Source organism: Pithys albifrons, chromosome 24, assembly GCF_047495875.1.
Source record: "Pithys albifrons albifrons isolate INPA30051 chromosome 24, PitAlb_v1, whole genome shotgun sequence".
NCBI classification, from domain to species: Eukaryota; Metazoa; Chordata; class Aves; order Passeriformes; family Thamnophilidae; genus Pithys; species Pithys albifrons.
The window spans coordinates 6,543,868-6,564,845 of record NC_092481.1 but is presented as its reverse complement, the minus strand read 5'-3'; the positions used below and the strand labels follow the sequence as shown (position 1 = coordinate 6,564,845).

Here is a 20,978-nt window from a genome sequence, read left to right as displayed (position 1 = left end):
TTCTGGTTCTCCTGACAGGGAGGGGAGAACCCACTGACTTGTTCAAGAGGCTTCCAGTTTGGAATGCAAACACTCCTTATCATCAAGGATGGGCAGGGAAAATGGGTTCACACTGAAAGAGGGGAGATTTAGGTTAAATGAACAGGAAATTCATCCCTGGGAGGGATGGCACAGGTTGCCCAGAGAAGCTGTGGCTGTTCCATCCCTGGAAGGCTGGACAGCACTTGGAGCAACCTGGGATAGTGGAAGATGTCCCTGCCCAGGGCAGGGGGTGGAACTGGGTGGGTTTAAGTTCCCTCCCAACCCAAACCATTCTGGGATCTGTCCTTGCCCTGGTGTCTGCAGGACTGTGTGTGCTGTAGTTCTAAATGCAATTTTTCACTAAATAATGCAGTGCTTTTCTGCATCGACCTTTTGCTCACCTGCTGCTTCTAAAGAAGTTGTTACCAGAGCTGTGAGTGGCTGCTGAGCTTCCTCCTCCCTCAGAGGACAAAGGGCAATTCTGAGACTGATGTTTCAGTGACAGGGGATGTTGTCAGACAGTCCCAGGATTGTCAGAGATCTCAGGAGCTGGAATTTATCCCTGGAAAAAGGGGCACCAGCCTGGGGGGAGCTGTGGGAAGAGTCACATCCAGGGGGTGCTGGGCTGACACTCTGGGATCTGGCAACATTCCCTTTGCTGAGCAGTGGCAGATGGAGCAGCAGAGATGGAGTAGCACAGTGTGTTTCACAGTCTGCTTTGCTCCAAACCTGCTGTGCCTTTGTGCCCTTCTGTCCTGTATCAAGAGGATTTTTATCTGCTCTGTGCAGGTTTTTTTCATTCCAGGGAGCTCCTGTCATCTCACTCTGATGTCTGACAGACTCCCATCACTTACAGTGTGCTCTTCACCATCAGTCTGCTCAGATATTGTGGTTAATTTATTCTGAAAGCCACATTTTTTTTTTAAATTTTTTTCCCTTATTACTGTGGCTTGTCTTCCTTTTTCAGGAGTTTTGCCTCTGGAATAGATTTTATTGCTAATTGTAAGGTATAATTCAGTCCAAACACGAGAGGAAATTCTGCTTGTTGTGTGAACCTTCAGAGTGAACTGGAACAGCTTTTGTTTGATCTTCTGATTATTTCTCTGGCACAACATGCTACTTATAGTGCATTACCAGGAAGCTGGAATATGGTGGGGTGTGTGTTCTGTTCCTCCCTGCCTCCAAATGTCAACACTGGCTGGAGCAAACAGTCCCTGACTTCTATTTAAAGAGAAGAAGAAGCTGCCTGGAGAATATGAGCAGCTATTTTAATTCTGCTCTTACATATGCAAGTTACTTCCACCTGGGCATTTCCTGAGAGAGGGAAAACTCAGAGAGGTGTTTCCTGCCTTTCCTGTGTGCTGGTTTAAAGGTGAACCAGCAGGGGAAATGAACTCACCACGAGAGAGATTATAAGTCAGAGCTAAAATTTAATAATAATATTACAAGAATGTTATGGGTTCACAAATAACAACACTGACACACAAAAGGGAAATTGCTTTCAACTCACAAAACCCCAGCAATATAACCCAGTGTCCTGGGGCACAAACCCAAGGGGGTTTGTTTGCCCTTGTGCTGAGACCCCTGTGGCTCCCCCAAGTCCAGAGCAAAAGGAAATGAAAAACCTGTTGGTGCAGGTGAGGGCTGTGGTCTGGCTGAGAGTGGTGATCTCCTCCTGTCGAGGTCCTGCTGCTCCTCTGGATCCAACAAGAGGTTCCTGAGGGCTTCCCCACCACTTCTGTACCCTCAGGGAGCACCCAGTCCCTCCCCCTGTGCGGGGACTCACACAGTGGGTGATTAACTCTGGGAGCCAGGGAGTGTTGAACTGTTGATGGCCCATTGGCAGCTCCGCCCCCTCAGGCTGGGTGTGAAGGTGCCAATGGCTCCCTGGGCAGCTGCTGCCAATGGCCCATTGTCCTTGGGGAGTGAATAGAGGGGGTAGAATCCACAGCTTTGATCACCCCCACACAGGGTTAGCTGGTCCCTCCTGCTGAACTAGGACATCCTGTCACTTGTAACTTGTCCTAACACAGGCCTTAAACCCCCTTGTCCCTTGTTCCTTCCTGTGTGTAAAATGTCCTGTTCTGTCCCTGATGAGGGAGGTTTGAGTCCATCACTCTGTCCATGCTCACACTTTTCCTTTCTCTTAAAGGAGCTGAAGAGATATGGAGTGACCACCTTGGTGCGAGTCTGTGATGCCACTTATGATCAAGCTCCTATTGAGAAGGAAGGAGTCCAGGTTCTAGTGAGTTGCCTTTAAAACTGTCTAAAAAATTGTGAATTTCCATGTCTGGAAGTGGTGGGGATCTCCTTTCCTGCCTGTGGCTGTGTCAGCTTGGCCAAAAGGAATGAGCCCTTCAATGGTTAAAGGTGGAGAAACTCACTGTGTTTTGTGAAAGGTGCTTGGTGGTTAATTACTGTTGTCTTTAGTTAATTACTGTTGTCTTTAATTAATTACTGTTGTCTTTAGTTGATTCCTGTTGTCTTTAGTTAATTACTATTGTCTTTAGTTGGGGTAGAAATGCCTCTTTCTGGGTTTGCTGAGGTATTTTGATTGCCTTTTAGTGACTAATTTGATACCAATCCAGTGTCCAGCCTTGTGGGTGATACAGTTTGGTTGGTCCTTATCAGTTCTTGGCTCTGTTGTTGGTTTCCTCAGGATTGGGATAAAACTCCCTTTTCTTGCTCTTATTAAAAGTGCCACTCTTTGAGCCTGGAGCTGACACAGAACTCTGTGGATTGGCTGTAGCAGGAGAGGAATCATGGAATGCTTTGGGTTGGAGAGGAACTGAAAGCTCATCCATGTCCAAACCATGGGCAGGAACAGCTCCCACTATCCCAGGATGCTCCAACCTGTCCTTGAACACCCCCAGGGCTGGGGCAGCCACAGCTTCTCTGCCCAACCTGTGCCAGGGCCTGCCCACCCTCCCAGCCCAGAATTCCTTCCCAATATCCCATCTATCCCAGCCCAGAATTCCTTCCCAATATCCCATCTATCCCAGCCCAGAATTCCTTCCCAATATCCCATCTCTCCCTGCCCAGAATTCCTTCCCAATATCCCATCTCTCCCTGCCCAGAATTCCTTCCCAATATCCCCTCTATCCCAGCCCAGAATTCCTTCCCAATATCCCCTCTATCCCTGCCCACCCTCCCAGCCCAGAATTCCTTCCCAATATCCCATCTCTCCCAGCCCAGAATTCCTTCCCAATATCCCCTCTATCCCTGCCCTCCTCACCCCTGAATGGCTCCCCAGCTGCTGGTGCTTCCCAGCTGAGCAGGTGGAATTGCTTCCCAGTCTCTCCCAGCTGCCCTTGTGCCCTGATGTGGGACTCTGGGCTGGTGCTGGTGTTTCAGGGGAGGTGTTTCTAGGAGGTGTGTGCTCACCCTGAGCTTGCAGGCAGTGTTTTTCCAGGCAATCCTTCCCAATTCTTCGAGTGTGTCTGATACAATCAGTTTATTTTACTGCAGTGACTAATGCTCTGTTGCCAGGACAGAAACTGCACCTTTGTGCTGCAGGTCCTCACCTTTCCATTGCCTCTTGCTTTTTATGGCTCTGACAGAGGAAAGCTGCACTTTTCCATTAGCAGGAAAACTTGCACCCTCTTCTATCTGTGCAAACTCCTCATCCAGGCCAGTCAGGTTTCTTGGCTCAGCCCCAACCAGCCTCTCCTCCAGTTCCAGCAGCCACCTGGGCCTCAGGGCTGCTGCAAAAATCCCTCTGTGCTCTGGAACAGCATTTTCCTCCCTCCAAGCAGGCCTGCAGTTGGACACCACAGTGTTCTCAGTGCTCTGAAACTCCTCAGGTTGCCAGAGGCTGGAAAAGGATTAAACCTGAGGTGTAGAATCCCTCTGAGCCCTGATTTAAGCTGGGGCTTAACAGAGTGTTCCTGTGCCAGAGGGGAGAGCTGAGCTCATCCTGGGAGCTGTGGGGCAGCACTGCAGGTGTCCATCCCAACCCTGGGCAGGGAACTCCCACTTTCTCCAGGCCATGGGCAGGGAATTCCCACATTCTTTCTCCAGGCCGTGGGCAGGGAATTTCTCCAGGCCCTGGGCAGGGATTTCCCACTTTCTCCAGGCCCTGGGCAGGGATTTCCCACTTTCTCCAGGCCCTGGGCAGGGATTTCCCACTTTCTCCAGGCCCTGGGCAGGGATTTCCCACTTTCTCCAGGCCCTGGGCAGGGATTTCCCACTTTCTCCAGGCCCTGGGCAGGGAATTGCCACTTTCTCCAGGCCCTGGGCAGGGAATTGCCACTTTCTCCAGGCCATGGGCAGGGAATTGCCACTTTCTCCAGGCCATGGGCAGGGAATTTCTCCAGGCCATGGGCAGGGAATTGCCACTTTCTCCAGGCCATGGGCAGGGAATTTCTCCAGGCCATGGGCAGGGAATTGCCACTTTCTCCAGGCCATGGGCAGGGAATTTCTCCAGGCCATGGGCAGGGATTTCCCACTTTCTCCAGGCCATGGGCAGGCTCTGGAGCAGCTGCAGGAGCCAGAGCTCTGTGCTCTGCTCTGGATGGAGCCTGAGCTTCCAAAACAGTTGGGGGCTTTTGGTTCTCAAGAACTTCTGCAGCCTCAGTGTTGGTTGTGTTTGAGCTGAGAGCAGATTTCAGAGGAAGCTTTGCTGCAAACCTGGCAATGGTGTTTCCTGCAGCCCTGCTCTGCTGTGCTGCCCTTCCCCTGCAGCAGCACATGCCAGAATGCCCTGTCTGAACACGTTTGCCTCAGCCTAACAAGCCTAAAGATACCAGTGCTTGGTGTTCCACTGCTCCAGGAGGGAGATAAATCCACCAGGCATCTGCTCAGGGTGACAGAAAGCAGGAGGTGACAGGGGAGGTCCGTGCTAATGTCATCTCTGATCCTGATCACCCCAGCCAGGAGGTTGGCTGAGTAATTCCCTCTATTGCTGCAGTGTTTGGCTGTTTGAGATAAGCTTAACAACTCCCTGCCTTGGCCACCTCCTGCAGAGCTTCCCCTCCCCACCAATTCCTGCCTTTTTCCAGAGCAGAGTCCTGTGGCTGTTCAGAAATGGGATTGAATTACCTCTGGCTGAGAAAATAACACGGTGCTATTTAAAGCCAATATTTGCTTGCAAAAATAACATTAAATTTAAAACACAGCCTGGGAGAGATTAGTGACTGTTTTAACACCATTGAGGTCAAAAGCACAGTAAAACCCCCTGAAAATGGGAGCAGTTTTGGCCAAGCTGGACTGTGGTACTGGATCAAATATTGCAGGGTGAGGAGAATGTGGCAGCTCCAGAGCTCCTTGGCAGATGGCACAGTGGGAAAACAGGGAATGAGCTGTTTGTTCCCTGGTTGAAGTGGTACTGCTGCAGGCACCTGTTTATCAGCAGAGATTAAATCCAGGAGGTGGGGATGGATTTAATTGGGCAGTTCTGGGTTGTGTTCATTGTCAGCTCTTGTAGCAGAAATGTTCCATCAGGAAAACTGGTTGGGTTTTGCTGGGAGTGTTTTTGCAATGCTTGGAAACCAGAGAGAGGATCTGGTGGGTTTGTTCATCCTACAGATCCAAGACATTTCATTGTTCTCCTCCTCTCAGTCCTTCATTTGCTGAGTCAGACTTTCCTCAGGCTCTGCCCCTGGAACAGCCACCACCCAAATCCTGCAGGAGTTTTGGAGATGGGAATCCTGGAATCATAGAATGGATTGGGTTGGAAAAGAGCTCTGAGATCAGCAAGTCCAACCCTTGATCCAACCCCACTGTGATCACCAGCCCAGGGCACTCTGTGCCCTGGGCTGGTGATCACAGTAGGGTTGGATCAAGACAGACATGGTGGATTCTCCCAGTGGGGTTGGATCAAGACAGACATGGTGGATTCTCCCAGTGGGGTTGGATCAAGACAGACATGGTGGATTCTCCCAGTGGGGTTGGATCAAGACAGACATGGTGGATTCTCCCAGTGGGGTTGGATCAAGACATGGTGGATTCTCCCAGTGGGGTTGGATCAAGACATGGTGGATTCTCCCAGTGGGGTTGGATCAAGACAGACATGGTGGATTCTCCCAGTGGGGTTGGATCAAGACAGACATGGTGGATTCTCCCAGTGGGGTTGGATCAAGACAGACATGGTGGATTCTCCCAGTGGGGTTGGATCAAGACATGGTGGATTCTCCCAGTGGGGTTGGATCAAGACATGGTGGATTCTCCCAGTGGGGTTGGATCAAGACATGGTGGATTCTCCCAGTGGGGTTGGATCAAGACATGGTGGATTCTCACTCAGTGCCACATCCACAGAATCATAGAATGGATTGGGTTGGAAAAGACCTCTGAGATCATCAAGTCCAACCCTTGGTCCAACTCCAGTCCCTTTACCAGATCATGGCACTCAGTGCCACGGCCAAGCTCAGCTGAAAAACCTCCAGGGATGGGGAATCCACCCCCTCTCTGGGCAGCCCATTCCAATCCCTGAGCACTCTCTCTGGGAAGGATTTTTTCCTGCTCTCCAACTTCAATTTCCCCTGGCAGAGATTGAGCCCATCGTGCCCCCTTGTCCTATTGCTGAGTGCCTGGGGGAATCCTTTGGCCCTGGGGAGAATCCTTTGCTTGGGAATCCTTTGGCCCTGGGGGGGAATCCTTTGGCCCTGGGGGGGGAATCCTTTGGCCCTGGGGGGGGAATCCTTTGGCCCTGGGGGGGGAATCCTTTGGCCCTGGGGGGGGAATCCTTTGGCCCTGGGGGGGGAATCCTTTGGCCCTGGGGGGGGAATCCTTTGGCCCTGGGGGGGAATCCTTTGGCCCTGGGGGGGAATCCTTTGCCATATGGGAATCCTTGGGCCCTGGGGGGGAATCCTTGGGCCCTGGGCGGAATCCTTTGCCATATGGGAATCCTTTGCCCTGGGGGGGAATCCTTTGGCCATGGGAGAATCCTTTGGCCCTGGGGGAGAATCCTTTGCCATATGGGAATCCTTTGCCCTGGGGGGAATCCTTTGCCCTGGGGGGAATCCTTTGGCCATGGGGGGGAATCCTTTGCCTGGGAATCCTTTGCTTGGGAATCCTTTGCCCTGGGGGTGAATCCTTTGCTTGGGAATCCTTTGCCCTGGGACTCTGGGGTGGAAGTGGAAGTTTCCACACTGGTGGCTGTGGCCTCATCCTGCACAGCTCTGGGAACTGGGGATTCCAGTGGTTTTCCAGGGGTTTTGGAGTGTCACCTCTAAGTTCTGTCAGAGCTTCTGGGCCACCTGAGCCCCTGCTGGGACAGACCCAGAGCTGCTGAGCTGAGGAGGGGAAATAAAGAATCCAACCCCTTTCCTGCCTCTCCTCCTTCCCCCTGCTGCAGTGGGAGCTGTTTTTGTGCAATCTCATCCTGGTTATTAATGACTGTTTTTGTGTGGGGCTTAGCAATTGGTTTTCTGTCCTGTCTGACAGGAATTCTGCTGGCAGGACTCATAATCAGGAAAAGAAAAAACCCTGCAAACTTCAATTACTTCTGCAGGGCCAGGATTATTCTTGTTGCTCATTCTGGGCAGTGTTTTATCAGAGTTTTTTCTGTGCCATTCCTGAGGGGTGATGCTCTGTGGGGAAGTGGCAGTTGGGATTAATTCAGGCCAGCCCAGGAATTGTGTGGGCTAAAGAAAGGTATTAAACTCCTGTATTGGGTGTGAAGGAAAGGATTTAATTTAAATTAAATTTAAACACTGAACTGACAAGGGAATCTTGTTCTCTGCAAGGCAGTTTCAGGAGCAGCATCTCTTGCTGGGACAGTGGGGGACACACTCCTAAAATAACACAGATTGAGTGGAAAATCCCATAAAAGCCTTTTATTAGAAAGAACAAGTTTTATTTCATGATCTTATTTCTGTAGCCTTTTATTTTGCTGTGTTGTCCCAGATATTTTTGATTTTCCAGGTACTTTAGAAAAAAAGGATTTCTCTGCACTCTTCAGACTGGGTGTATCTTTCTGGATTAACCACCTATAAAGTTATTTCAGGGACTTAAAGCTTTTTGGGTTTGTAGTTCTTTTCCTTTCCACCTTTCAGCACATTTCTGAGGTGCTCTTGGGCTGTGTTTGCTGCTCAGGAAGTGTTGGGGCAGCAATAAGTGCATTTCAAAGTGAAAAGTCTGGTGGTTTTTACCTTCAGCTCTGCTTGTTCAGTGTCCTACGTGGTGCTTTTGGACCTCAGGGGATATTATTTCATCAGAACCTGTTCTGGAGGTGCCACATGAAAGGCTGGTGAGGGGATTGCTCCTTCCAGAGCATCTCCTTGCATTTGGAAAGCTGGTTGGGTAATTCACAACTCTGGCTGTGAGTTTCTCAGGTAAAATACCTCACAATCATCTAAAGAAAAGTGCTAAATAACTCCTATTTTCCCCTGATGTCCAGGAGTGCTTTTTCCCTGTGATTAAAGCACCTTGGGCTGGGAGGGAAGGCACAACTTCCAGCAGAGTTTTGTGGGCTCAGGAAGATGGGAAGTTGCTGCCATGGCATTTTAATTCCAGCCAGGTTGGGGATATAAACGTGGCCTGGGGAGGTCAGGGCTGGCTCCCCTTCAGCAGCAGAAATGGAAATGCTGCTTAGGTGGGACTTTGCCACTTCTTTTTGCTTGGGAATGTGTTTTTTTCAGCCTGAAAACCCCCAGGGAATGGTTAAATATCCATCAGGGTTGTTGTGGATTGTTGGGAGCAGCTTCTCCTCCACAGGGCCTGAGGTACAAACAGAATTTTAAACACAAGCACAGGCAAAAAACTCCACAGAGTTCTCATCTTTCACGTGTTTATTTGAAATGCCTATTGATTTTTACATATTTTTAATAAAATGGGGTCTCAGAGACAGCTGTTTTTCTACAAATTCCACACAGCAAAGGAGTTACTGAAGAGCTTTATTGAAAAATGCAATTAACTGGTTGTTAAACATTTAATGTTGATCATGGCATTGACTTGTGAACTCGTGTGTGACCCAAAACCCCCCTCAGAGCCCATTTCCCACCGAGCCGTTCCTGCCCCGGGGCTGGGGGCGGCTTTGGGTGCCTGGAGCTGATGGAATTCTCTCCCTGGAAGGACTGGCCGTTCGACGATGGAGCCCCACCCCCGAGTGAGATCGTGGACGACTGGCTGAACCTTTTGCGAAGCAAGTTTCGGGAGGAGCCGGGTTGCTGCGTGGCCGTGCACTGCGTGGCAGGGCTGGGCAGGTGGGTCTGGCTGGGGGCAGCTCGGGGGGGAGGGAGGGCAGGGCTGGGCAGGTGGGTACGGCTGGGGGGCAGCTCGGGGGGGAGGGAGGGCAGGGCTGGGCAGGTGGGTACGGCTGGGGGCAGCTCGGGGGGGAGGGAGGGCAGGGCTGGGCAGGTGGGTACGGCTGGGGGGCAGCTCGGGGGGGAGGGAGGGCAGGGCTGGGCAGGTGGGTACGGCTGGGGGGCAGCTCGGGGGGGAGGGAGGGCAGGGCTGGGCAGGTGGGTCCGGCTGGGGGGCAGCTCGGGAGGGAGGGAGGGCAGGGCTGGGCAGGTGGGTCCGGCTGGGGGCAGCTCAGGGGGGAGCGAGGGCAGGGCTGGGCAGGGCTGGGCAGGTGGGTCCGGCTGGGGGCAGCTCAGGGGGGAGCGAGGGCAGGGCTGGGCAGGGCTGGGCAGGTGGGTCCGGCTGGGGGCAGCTCAGGGGGGAGCGAGGGCAGGGCTGGGCAGGGCTGGGCAGGTGGGTACGGCTGGGGGGCAGCTCAGGGGGGAGGGAGGGCAGGGCTGGGCAGGTGGGTATGGCTGGGGGAGCTCAGGGGGGAGGGAGGGCAGGGCTGGGCAGGTGGGTACGGCTGGGGGCAGCTCGGGGGGGAGGGAGGGCAGGGCTGGGCAGGTGGGTCCGGCTGGGGGGCAGCTCGGGGGGGAGGGAGGGCAGGGCTGGGCAGGTGGGTCCGGCTGGGGGGCAGCTCGGGGGGGAGGGAGGGCAGGGCTGGGCAGGTGGGTCCGGCTGGGGGCAGCTCAGGGGGGAGGGAGGGCAGGGCTGGGCAGGTGGGTACGGCTGGGGGGCAGCTCGGGGGGGAGGGAGGGCAGGGCTGGGCAGGTGGGTCCGGTTGGGGGGCAGCTCGGGGGGGAGGGAGGGCAGGGCTGGGCAGGTGGGTACGGCTGGGGGGCAGCTCGGGGGGGAGGGAGGGCAGGGCTGGGCAGGGCTGGGCAGGTGGGTCCGGCTGGGGGGCAGCTCGGGGGGGAGGGAGGGCAGGGCTGGGCAGGTGGGTACGGCTGGGGGGCAGCTCGGGGGGGAGGGAGGGCAGGGCTGGGCAGGGCTGGGCAGGTGGGTCCGGTTGGGGGGCAGCTCGGGGGGGAGGGAGGGCAGGGCTGGGCAGGGCTGGGCAGGTGGGTACGGCTGGGGGGCAGCTCGGGGGGGGAGGGAGGGCAGGGAGAGGGGCTCAGGAATTCCGGCTCTCCTGTTTGCTCCTGGATTAACACTTTGAACCAACAGCATCAAATTGTGTCACTGGAGCAAGAGAGAGACTTTTTGCATCAAGGGAGAGACTTTGGAGGCAGGGAGAGACTTTTTGCATCAAAAGAGAGACTTTTTGGAGGAAGAGGGAGAGACTTTTTGGAGGGAGAGGGAGAGATTTTTTGGAGGGAGAGGGAGAGACTTTTTGGAGGGAGAGGGAGAGACTTTTTGGAGGGAGAGGGAGAGACTTTTTGGAGGGAGAGGGAGAGACTTTTTGGAGGGAGAGGGAGAGACTTTTTGGAGGGAGAGGGAGAGACTTTTTGGAGGGAGAGGGAGAGACTTTTTGGAGGGAGAGGGAGAGACTTTTTGGAGGGAGAGGGAGAGACTTTTTGGAGGGAGAGGGAGAGACTTTTTGGAGGGAGAGGGAGAGACTTTTTGGAGGGAGAGGGAGAGACTTTTTGGAGGGAGAGGGAGAGACTTTTTGGAGGGAGAGGGAGAGACTTTTTGGAGGGAGAGGGAGAGACTTTTTGGAGGGAGAGGGAGAGACTTTTTGGAGGGAGAGGGAGAGACTTGTTGGAGGAAGAGGGAGAAACTTTTTGCACCAGGGGAGAGACTTTTTGCAGCCTAAAAATTTCCAGTAATTTCATAACTGATGAAGGATGAGAGGAAAAGCCTTGGAGAGGTTGTTCAAACCCCTTCTGTCAATTATGAATGACATGAGGAGTTAGAAACATTAATTTAAAAATAGTAAAAGCTCTTGTTCTTTTTGACACAGGCAATGTACACACAGCACAGTTTTTAAGGCTTTTTTGTTTAATTTCCTCCTGTTCTCAACTGGTAAACTATCAAGCAAGTGGTAATAAAGAAAAGGCACTGAGAAGAACAACTTTAATTACTTTCCTGCTCTCCAGTGGCTTCACTTCAGTTTGGAGGAGTCAGCCTTGTATTTCTTTGCTCACTTGCAGATGTTTCTCCCCTCCCACTGAAAACACAACTCCCCACTTTGGGAAGAAGCTTCAAGAACTTTTCAAGATAAAACAAGGAAAAGCTGATTCAGGAGGGCTGAATGTTGCATTTTTATTCCCCAGTGCAGTCTCTGGATGTTGTGTTTATCCTACATGAACTTAATTGTTTGTGTTCTTCCAGGAGTGTTAATATTTAAGGCTGGCAGTGAGTGGGTGAGAAAGAATAAAGGAATCAAGCAGGCACAGGGTTGGAGTGCAGCAAGTCCTGAAATTTCCACCTCTAGAGGAGGAGAGAGATGGGAAGGAAAGAGCTGGAGGGAGAAATGGGCAGTGTTTGAAGACACAGGAGCCAAACCCCCGAGGCAATTAACATTTGTTTGTCCATTTCTGCTCTATTTTTATCCAAGGAACATCTCCAGGAGTGTGGCCACGTGGAGCTCAAGTGGTTTTTACCCTCCTGTTCTTGCATAAGAGCAGGCAGAGGGTGCTGTGTGTGCCACAGACACAGCTCAGCTCCAGGAGGAGCTTTTCCTGCTGCTCTGGGGCTGCAGAGGGAGAAGCAGGAGCTGCTCACACTTTGTCTCTGCCTGTGGTGGGGATTGAGCTCCAGCTGTGGGGACAGACAATTTTGTTTTGTTCAAGTGACCTTTGAAGTGGTTTCCTTTGGCAAGTGAACAGTTGTGTTTGTGCAGGTGACAGTGGGAGTTGTTTCTCCTGGATTATGTTGCTTTTTAGCCATAAATACAAGTTGTTCAATTCCCTGACTCCCCTCCTTGAGGTGCCTCTTGTGCCTTTTGGGGTGAGCACCAATCCAGCAGAAAGTCAATCAGTGTGGGCTGGGACTTCTGCCTGTTCTTCACACTTCAGAGTGTGGATTCCAAAGCAGAAAGTTGTGTTGTTGTCCCTGGGATGCCCAGTTGCTTTACAGACCCTGAGATCAGCTCAGCTGGGTAAAACTTGGTTGTAACAATACCAAGGTCAGGGGTTCAATCCCCTGTGTGGGCCATTGACTGAAGAGTTGGACTTGAGGGTCATTGTGGGTCCAGCTCAGAACAGTCTGGGATTCTGTGAATGGGTTGGGTTGGGAGGAACCTTAAAGCTCATCCAGTGCCACCCCCTGCCATGGACAGGGACACCTCAGTTGGTTAAAACTTGGTTGTAACAATGCCCAAGGTCATGGGTTCAATCCCCTGTGTGGGCCTTTGACTTAAGTTGGACTCGATGATCCTTGTGGGTCCCTCCCAACTCAGAACAGTCTGGGATTCTCTGATTCTTAACTGTTCAGTCTGTGAACCTTAAGGCTCATCCAGTGCCACCCCTTGCTGTGGGCAGGGACACCTCATTTGGTTAAAACTTGGTTGTAACAATGCCCAAGGTCATGGGTTCAATCCCCTGTGTGGGCCTTTGACTTAAGTTGGGCTCGATGGTCCTTTTGGTCCCTCCCAGCTCAGCACAGTCTGGGGTTCTGATGCTGTGATAGAATGCATTTAAAAAGTACAAATCTCTCTCTATAAATTCTTCTGCTCAGAGCTCCCCAGATCTGTCTCACACACAGCCAAACCTGAGTGTCAGATGCAGGCAGGAGTTCCAGAGTAGAAAATGAGGTTATGGTGAAATAAGAAAGCATAAAAATGTAGAATTATCGTTTCACGCCCCAACCACTAAAGAGCTGCTATTGATTTTTATTTCCTTTGGTGTGTGCTGGGAGCAGAACTGTCTCCTAAAAGACATTTTACATTAGGCACTCAGCAGGCAAATGTCTTTCTGTAGGTAATGCTTAAAGAGGAAATGCTTCAGCTGTTTGTTTTTAGATTAATTTGATGAGTTTTGAAGGATTCAATATCTTGTTTCTCTAGATCTTCCTTAAATATTGATTTCTCCTTCAGGGCTCCTGTTCTGGTTGCACTTGCTCTCCTTGAATGTGGAATGAAGTATGAGGATGCAGTTCAGTTCATAAGGCAGTAAGTTAAACTCCTCCATTCTCCAGAAATCCTTCACTTTGCCTTGTGTGTGACCAGCCTGAGCCTTCAGCACAGCTTGTTAGGTTTGTGATTTGGGCTTTAGTACATAAAACACACTAAAAATGTATATATATCATGATATAATGGGCTTGGCTTGGCTGTGAATGCTGAGCCTCCTGCCCTCCCCTCTCTTTGAGGATTAACAGATGATCCCTCCTTTAACAATCTGGGTTTATGTATTAAACCATTGACCAAAGGCTCGAGGGTTTTGTGAGGGAAAAAAAGTCTTGGCTGGGACATTAAAAGTTCCTTCTAATCAATAAAAATGAAAATAAAGTCCTAGTGAGGTTGGGCCACCAAGTGGGTGAAGTGCAGCACTCCCAGGGCTGTCCTGGGTGAGTGGGACCCACCCAGAAATGTCTGGAAAATCCTCCTGGGGAAGGAGGAGGCTGCAGAGCTCTGGCTCAGCGATACCATCAGCTCTTGAAATGGAGCTCAGCAGGTGAGATTTGTGTTGAATGAGCTTCCCCCAAAAGCAATTTATCCTTTTATGGCTTCCCAGGGTCTCCAGTTATCTTTGTATTGCTGTCAACAGATTTTTCTGAATTTTCCCTTTTTTAAATTCCTTTTGTCTCTTCCTGGGCACGGTGCCTTTGATTCCAAGGAGCTTTTTTCCTGAGAACCTCTTATCTCTTTGTAGCTGAATGTCAGGGTCTCACTTAGCTAATCAGGAGCACCTGCAGGGGAGGGTGACCTTGATGCTGTTCCACAGCTACTGCAGGGGATGGAAGGAAACTCTTCCAACTCCCAGAAAACGGGCTGGGATTCCCTGGATTTTATTTTAACATTGGCATTGCCTGTGCTGGCCTGGTTTGTCCTTCCTGACAGCAATGAGGGACACAAATCCAGGCCAAAATGCTGCTCTGTGGATGCAGAAAATCACAGAATCACAGAATGGATTGGGTTGGAAAAGCCCTCTGAGATCATCAGGTCCACTCCAGTCCCTTTACCAGATCATGGCACTCAGTGCCACGGCCAAGCTCAGCTGAAAAACCTCCAGGGATGGGGAATCCACCCCCTCTCTGGGCAGCCCATTCCAATCCCTGAGCAATCCTGGGAAGGATTTTTTCCTGCTCTCCAACTTCAATTTCCCCTGGCAGAGCTTGAGCCCATCGTGCCCCCTTGTCCTATTGCTGAGTGCCTGGGAGAAGAGACCAACCCCCACCTGGCCAGAACTTCCCTTCAGGTAGTTCCAGACAGTGCTGAGGTCACCTCTGAGCCTCCTCTTCTCCAGGCTGAACACCCCCAGCTCCCTCAGCCTCTCCCCACAGCACTTGTGCTCCAGTCCCTTCTCCAGCCTCGTTGCTCTTCTCAGTTGGGTTGGAAGAGACCTCTGAGATCAGCAAGTCCAACCACGACTTGATCCAACCATGACTTGATCCAACCCTACTGTGATCACCAGCCCAGGGCACAGAGTGCCCTGGGCTGGTGATCACAGTGGGGTTGGATCAAGAAATGTTGGATTTTCTGTCCCTGCTCACAGTGGGGTTGGATCAAGACATGTTGGATTCTGTCCCTGCTCACAGTGGGGTTGGATCAAGACATGTTGGATTCTCTGTCCCTGATCAGAGCAGGGTTGGATCAAGACATGTTGGATTCTCTGTCCCTGGAGGTGTTCCAGAGGACACTCAGAGCCACATCCAGTCCCTTCTCCAGCCTCGTTGCTCTTCTCTGGCCCCGCTCCAGCCCCTCAATCTCTTTCCTCAACTGAGGGGCCCAGAACTGAACACAACACTCAAGGTGTGGCCTCCCCAAGGCAGAGTCCAGGGGAAGGGTCACTGCCCTGGGCCTGCTGGCCACGCTATTCCTGATCCAGGCCAGGATCCCATTGGCCTTCTTGGCCACCTGGGCACACTGTTGTCTCCTGTTGATCTTCCTGTATCAATTAGTCCCCTCCAGGTCCCACAACGAGGATTAATCTGTCTGAGGTGGCTGAAGCAGCACTTTTTGCACTGATCTGAACCTCCCTTCTCTGTGTTTTAGGAAAAGGAGGGGAGCTTTCAATTCCAAACAGCTGCTTTACCTGGAGAAGTACCGGCCCAAGATGCGCCTGCGCTGCAAAGACGCCAACGGGCACTGCTGTGTCCAGTAAACAGATCCCACCTGGCAGGAGTGCCCATGGCTGTTTGCTGGACTCTTGGCACCTGGAAATGTGAATCTGGAAATAAACTACATCATCAAATTAGTGGTGGAGTCACTGCTCCTCAACCTCTGTCCCTAAGGGTGATGATTGAAAAAAAAACCAAATGGTTTTAAAAAATAATAATTAAAAAAACCAACCCCTAATCAGTTAAGAGAAACATTTCAGTGAAGGATTGTTTTCTCCTTAAGCTGCAGTTTGAACATGTGCAAGGAGAAAATCACTTTCTGAACCTTCTGTATTTTTAACTTTTTAAGAAAAGAAATAAAGTAAACTTTATGTCTAAGGAAAACCAGCAGAGCATTGGCTTGTGCAGAAACTATTTTCTTGATTTGAGGGAAGTGACCCCCAGTCAGGGCCTGAGACATGAATTCCTCTTTTTAAACTCTTTTAAATGGAGTTGCCTTTTGTTTTTTAACCTTGCTGGGACCTGGCAGAGACACGAGGAGGAGCCTTTGTTGCTGTCTGGGAACAGTCTGACAGCCTTAAGCCCAGTTTGGGCACATCCTGGAGATGGGTGATGTCTGTGTGGAGTTGAGGGGTGAGAAACCTCCTGGAGGGCTTTACCAGAACTCTCACTGCCTGAGACCTTTGGGGAATCTGCTAAAGACCTTTCCTGAGTGGTGAGAGGTGTGTGAGTGTGTGTGATGTTCTGTGTGTGTGTGTGACTTTCTGTGTGTGTGTCAGTCTGATTTTTCCAAAGAATTAGGCTGAAATGTTAATTACCTTTCTGTTGCTGGACAGAAAATCTATCCTGGCAGAAGACTGATGTTCCAGAGTGTCCTGGGTGAGCGAGGGGCAGTTCAGACAAGGACTTAAAATTAATTTATCTGTCACAAGGAAGATGAAAAGGCTTTTTGCTGCTGTCCAGACTCTGCCTTGCTGAGCACAGGAGATGAGGATCTGGGGGAGGGTCTCATTTGTGTGAGGTGAAGATGAGTCAATGCCTGGGGTGTGGATTTCCCAGGCCTGCCCTCCTGTACAGTTCAGTTTAACCACTGATTGCCTTGTTATTTTTTATTATTAGGTTCTTTTGGAGGGAGACCCTCTGGTTCCACCCCAATGCCTGTCATTGTTCCCCACAGGCAGAGCAGCAGCCACCTGGTTTTTGGAGTGTGCTCTGGCACCACCTTCTTTAATGGGGCCATTTGGTGCTGCCAGGGACTAACCAAGTTATTTTAGAGACTCTCAGAAGCAGTTTTGGCCAGGCTGCTTCTACCAAACACGTGTTGTTGGAGTGCCCTGCCCCTGGAGTGGCCTCTGTCCATAATTCCAGCCATGGAAGGCCTTTGGATACTGGGCTGCTTTGCTGTGGGGCACCAGAGGCTGTTGCTGGTCTGTACCTGCCCCAGGTGGGGCCTCATTCCCACCTCTCTGATACCTCAAGAACTGCCTGCCCAGCATTTCTCCCTGTTCCAAACTCCTGCTTTTAGTCTGCAGCTTAACTCTGCACAAACACAGGGAACAGACTTCCAGAATTCCAGTCCTGGGAGAGGTTTATACATTTAAGCAAAGCTGTAGGTACTTGCCAGGCCCCTCAGGTGAGATCCACGGGGCAGACCCCACACTGGGAGTGTCCCTGCCCCACACTGGCACTGTCCCTGCCCCACACTGGGAGTGTCCCTGCCCCACACTGGGAGTGTCCCTGCCCCACACTGGGACTGTCCCTGCCCCACACTGGGTGTGGTCTGAGCTCCTTCCTCCCTGGACCATGTGGAACATCTCTGAGTTCTTCAGTAGACAGAGGAGACACAGAAGTGTTTGTGATGTGCTTGGGAAGGACGTGTCTGGTGGTGTCTGAGTCCTGGTGGAAGGGAGATGGTGCTGAAATGACCTAATTCTGGCCTTTACCTTCCCCTCACAAACCACAAGCCTGATGTTCTAACTGTTCCTGCAAGTGAAAAGTGATGTTTTTAGTGAAATGAAATACTGGCAATTTGGTTAAAGCTGATTTGAGAGATGATGGAAGTCAGAGGGGAGGGGGGACGGTGTTGAGCTGGATTAAAACCCAGACCCCACATCCTTCTGAAAAACAATAAAACCAATTTTACATGCTCTGTGTATAACTTTGCATTCTTCCCCTCAGTTTTACTCTTGATTAATAATGTACTAATTATCACATCCTATGACTCTGCAGCCCCAACTGAGGGAAGATTGTGGGCAGTGCAGATTGTCCCCAGAGCAGGGGATGGATGTCCCTGTGCCTGTGTCCCGTGGGCACAACTCCTGGCTCAGCACCTGAACGTAGTGCAATAAAGTTCTTGCAGTAAAACACCTTCCCTCTGGCTCCTGATGAATTTATTGCAGCTCCTTAATGATCTTTAATTCTGTTAAATGATCTTTAATCTGCAGGCCCAAGTCTGGCCGTGCCCCTGGTGTTGCTGATCCCTGGCTTGGAACTGGTGGTGGGAAGAGCAGTTTCCTCCTGCAGAGGGGCTGGAGCTGCAGCAGGAACAGTTCCCTGCCTTTCAAATGATCTGATTAAAAAGTATAAACTTACCTCTCAACAAACCAAACTCTGAACTTTCCCAAGAACTGTCAGAGCTCTGGTGCCAAACTCTCTGGACAAGACCCGACCCTGAGCCTTGGCAGCACCTGAATGGGGAGATTGTTTTGGGGCAACAATGGGGGATTTGGGGAGTTCTGGAGCCCAGGCCCTTCCCCTTCCTTAGCACTGCTCTGTGTGGTTTATTTAAACATGAGCTGCTGTTTTCTGGGTTTCACAGATAATGATCCAATCAGCTTTGCTGCCATCAAAGAAAAAAGTTTTTTGCAAATGGGTGTCGTGTTTCTAATAATTTATCAGATTTTTCTCACTGCTTGGACTAATTTTTAGTCCCTGTTGGCTGTGAGATAATAAACCCCTTGGACTGGGAGACTGGGAAGTTCCTGCTCCATTTTGTGTGGGGTTTTTGGGGTGTTTGGGTGTTTTTTAGCACCACACTCTTGTTTGTTTTTTCACAGTTTCTACCTCTTTGTTACTGTGCACAAAAGTGAAATGTCTTGCTAATTAAAGGCTACTCAGTGTAAAAAATACCATGGACTTAATTGGAGCTGAGATTCCTCTGTGATACGAGTCACTTGTTCCTCTTGTTAAGGATTTTCACTAAAATCCAGGCAGCTTCAGCTGCTGATGCTTTAATTGGAGATAACACTTAATCACATGCATATTTATATCACTCAAAATGCTACTTTTGGAGCAATTAAGGGATGGATGATAAGCAGAGTGGAGTGACTGTGCATGGGGAAGGAAGCTGCAGGATCAGGGCTGGCACTTGATACAATCCTGGGATGGTTTGGGTTGGGAGGGACCTTAAAGCTCATCCCATTCCAGCCCTGCCATGGGCAGGGACAACTCCCACTGTCCCAGGTTGTTCCAGCCTGGCCTTGGGCACTCCCAGGGATGGGGCAGCCCCAGCTGCTCTGCCCAAGCTGTGCCAGGGCCTGCCCACCCTCACTGTGTGTTTTTAAGCAAAAAATGGTAAATAATTTATTGAAGTTGGTCTTAACAAACTCAGTGTCAGCCCCTGCAGGTCTCCTGGAGCACAGCCCAGCAACGTGGGGAGTTCCTCCTGTGGGAAGTGGTTGCTGTGTGTCCTGGAGGTGCAGGTGAGGATAAGAGATGGTCCCTGTGAGGGTGGAAGGACTGGGGAGTCCTGCCTGGAACTGGATTGGTGCCTGATGGAACCCAAGGGGGTGTAACAGGGAATGTTTGCACAGGTGGAGCTGGAGCCCCTTTCACTTCAGGCTCTCTGAGGGTGATGCAGACATGGATACCTCCATAGTCCTACCTCAAGTTTTCCTGCAAAACCCAAACTCTTTGGTCTGGAGCCCCATCTCAGGCCCTTCCCTTGTTTTTCCTGCTGGTTTCATGAAGTGCTGTAAGTGAAATCCTAATTCTCCTTCATGCCACATGTTTGATCTGGATCCTGCTGCTGCTGCTGACTTGGGGACATCCCAAAGGAAACTGGGGGTGTCTGTCCTGGTCTCCAGCCAGGACAGAGCTCCCCTTCCTGGGCTTTTGCCCTTTTCTGGAGAGTGGAGCAGCTCCTTGTGCCAGGGCTGTGGTTGGCACGAGGGAGCTGAGCCCCTGAGCTCTTTGTGGGGTGTGACCAGCAAGGACCTGGAACCAGCTGTGGGTGGGATGTGGAGGTGCCAGAGCAGCTGGTTTGTTGTGGCAGTGACTGGAGAGATGCTGGAGGGGAGTTGGGATCTCAGGGGGTCTGTCTGTGCCCTCTCCTACAGGGCTGAGAGATGGAGATGGAGACCAGCAAGGGACAGGAGGAGCCAAAGCTGGAGGAAAATCCCTGATCCCAGTCTGTGCATGGATTAGAAGAGCTGAAAAGGGGCAGAGCAGCAGGTAAGGAATCACTTCTCTGTGCAAAAATGGGAAACCAAAAGCAGTAATAACATGAGTCCTTCAGGGCTGCACAAAGAGGGAGGGAATGTGGTGCCAGGATGTGGGAGACACTGTGGAGGGAGGGAATGTGGTGCCAGGATGTGGGAGACACTATGGAGGGAGGGAATGTGGTGCCAGGATGTGGGACACTCTGTGGAGGGAGGGAATGTGGTGCCAGGATGTGGAACACTCTCTTGGAGAGAGGGAATGTGGTGCCAGGATGTGGAACACTCTGGAGGGAGGGAATGTGGTGCCAGGATATGGGACACTCTCTTGGAGAGAGGGAATGTGGTGCCAGGATGTGGGACACTCTCTTGGAGAGAGGGAATGTGGTGCCAGGATGTGGAACACTCTGTGGAGGGAGGGAATGTGGTGCCAGGATGTGGGACTCTCTTGGAGAGAGGGAATGTGGTGCCAGGATGTGGGAGACACTATGGAGGGAGGGAATGTGGTGCCAGGGTGTGGGACACTATGGAGGGAAGGAATGTGGTGCCAGGCTGTGGGACACTATGGAGAGAGGGAATCTGCTCCCAGGACTTGGGCCCCCTCCGTGGTTCCTGAGGCTGCCCTGTGGCACAGCAGGGCTGGATGGTGATGGCTGGGAGTCCTTTCCTGGAAGGATTCTCTGCCTGGCATTGCCCTGAGGGGAAGGCACATGCAGGAGCCCAAGGATGGGATGGTGTGGGAGGCTCCTGCTCCCAGCAGGGCTGGGCTTCCCAACCTCTGGAGGGTTTGCAGGGAATGTGGGGCAGCACAGTGTGAACCCCTGGCTGCAATACCATTCCTTGGGGTGCCTTTGGCAGGGCTGTGGGGGGGGGACTCGTGACCTTCCTGGGCTGCTGCTCTGGAGCTGTTCCCTTGTCCTTGTTGCTCTCCAGAGGGATCATTGGCTTGCTGGGTGGCACTGGCTGAGCTGGTGATTCCAACTGACTGGGCTGGGTGCTTTGGGTCCCTTTGGTGCAGAGGATTCCAGGTGCAGGCACAGCCTCTGGTGCTGCTGTGATTTATTGTCATTGCAATTCCCAGCAGTGAAAGGGACAGGGACGTTCTGGAGTGGAATATAAATGGCTTTGGCTGTG

General features: G+C 51.6%; 1 protein-coding gene across 1 annotated transcript in view; it reads left to right on the top strand.

Annotated features, from left to right (window-relative positions):
- PTP4A2 (protein tyrosine phosphatase 4A2) overlaps positions 1-17,566 on the top strand; it is a 32,406-nt gene extending 14,840 nt beyond the window's left edge. Inside the window, exons 3-6 of the mRNA XM_071576764.1 lie at positions 2,174-2,266; positions 9,034-9,164; positions 13,226-13,300; positions 15,344-17,566. Of these exons, the coding sequence (XP_071432865.1) occupies positions 2,174-2,266; positions 9,034-9,164; positions 13,226-13,300; positions 15,344-15,452 (408 nt within the window). The 3' untranslated portion in view covers positions 15,453-17,566. The remainder of the gene's footprint in view (positions 1-2,173; positions 2,267-9,033; positions 9,165-13,225; positions 13,301-15,343) is intronic.
- Positions 17,567-20,978: the final 3,412 nt, after the last annotated feature.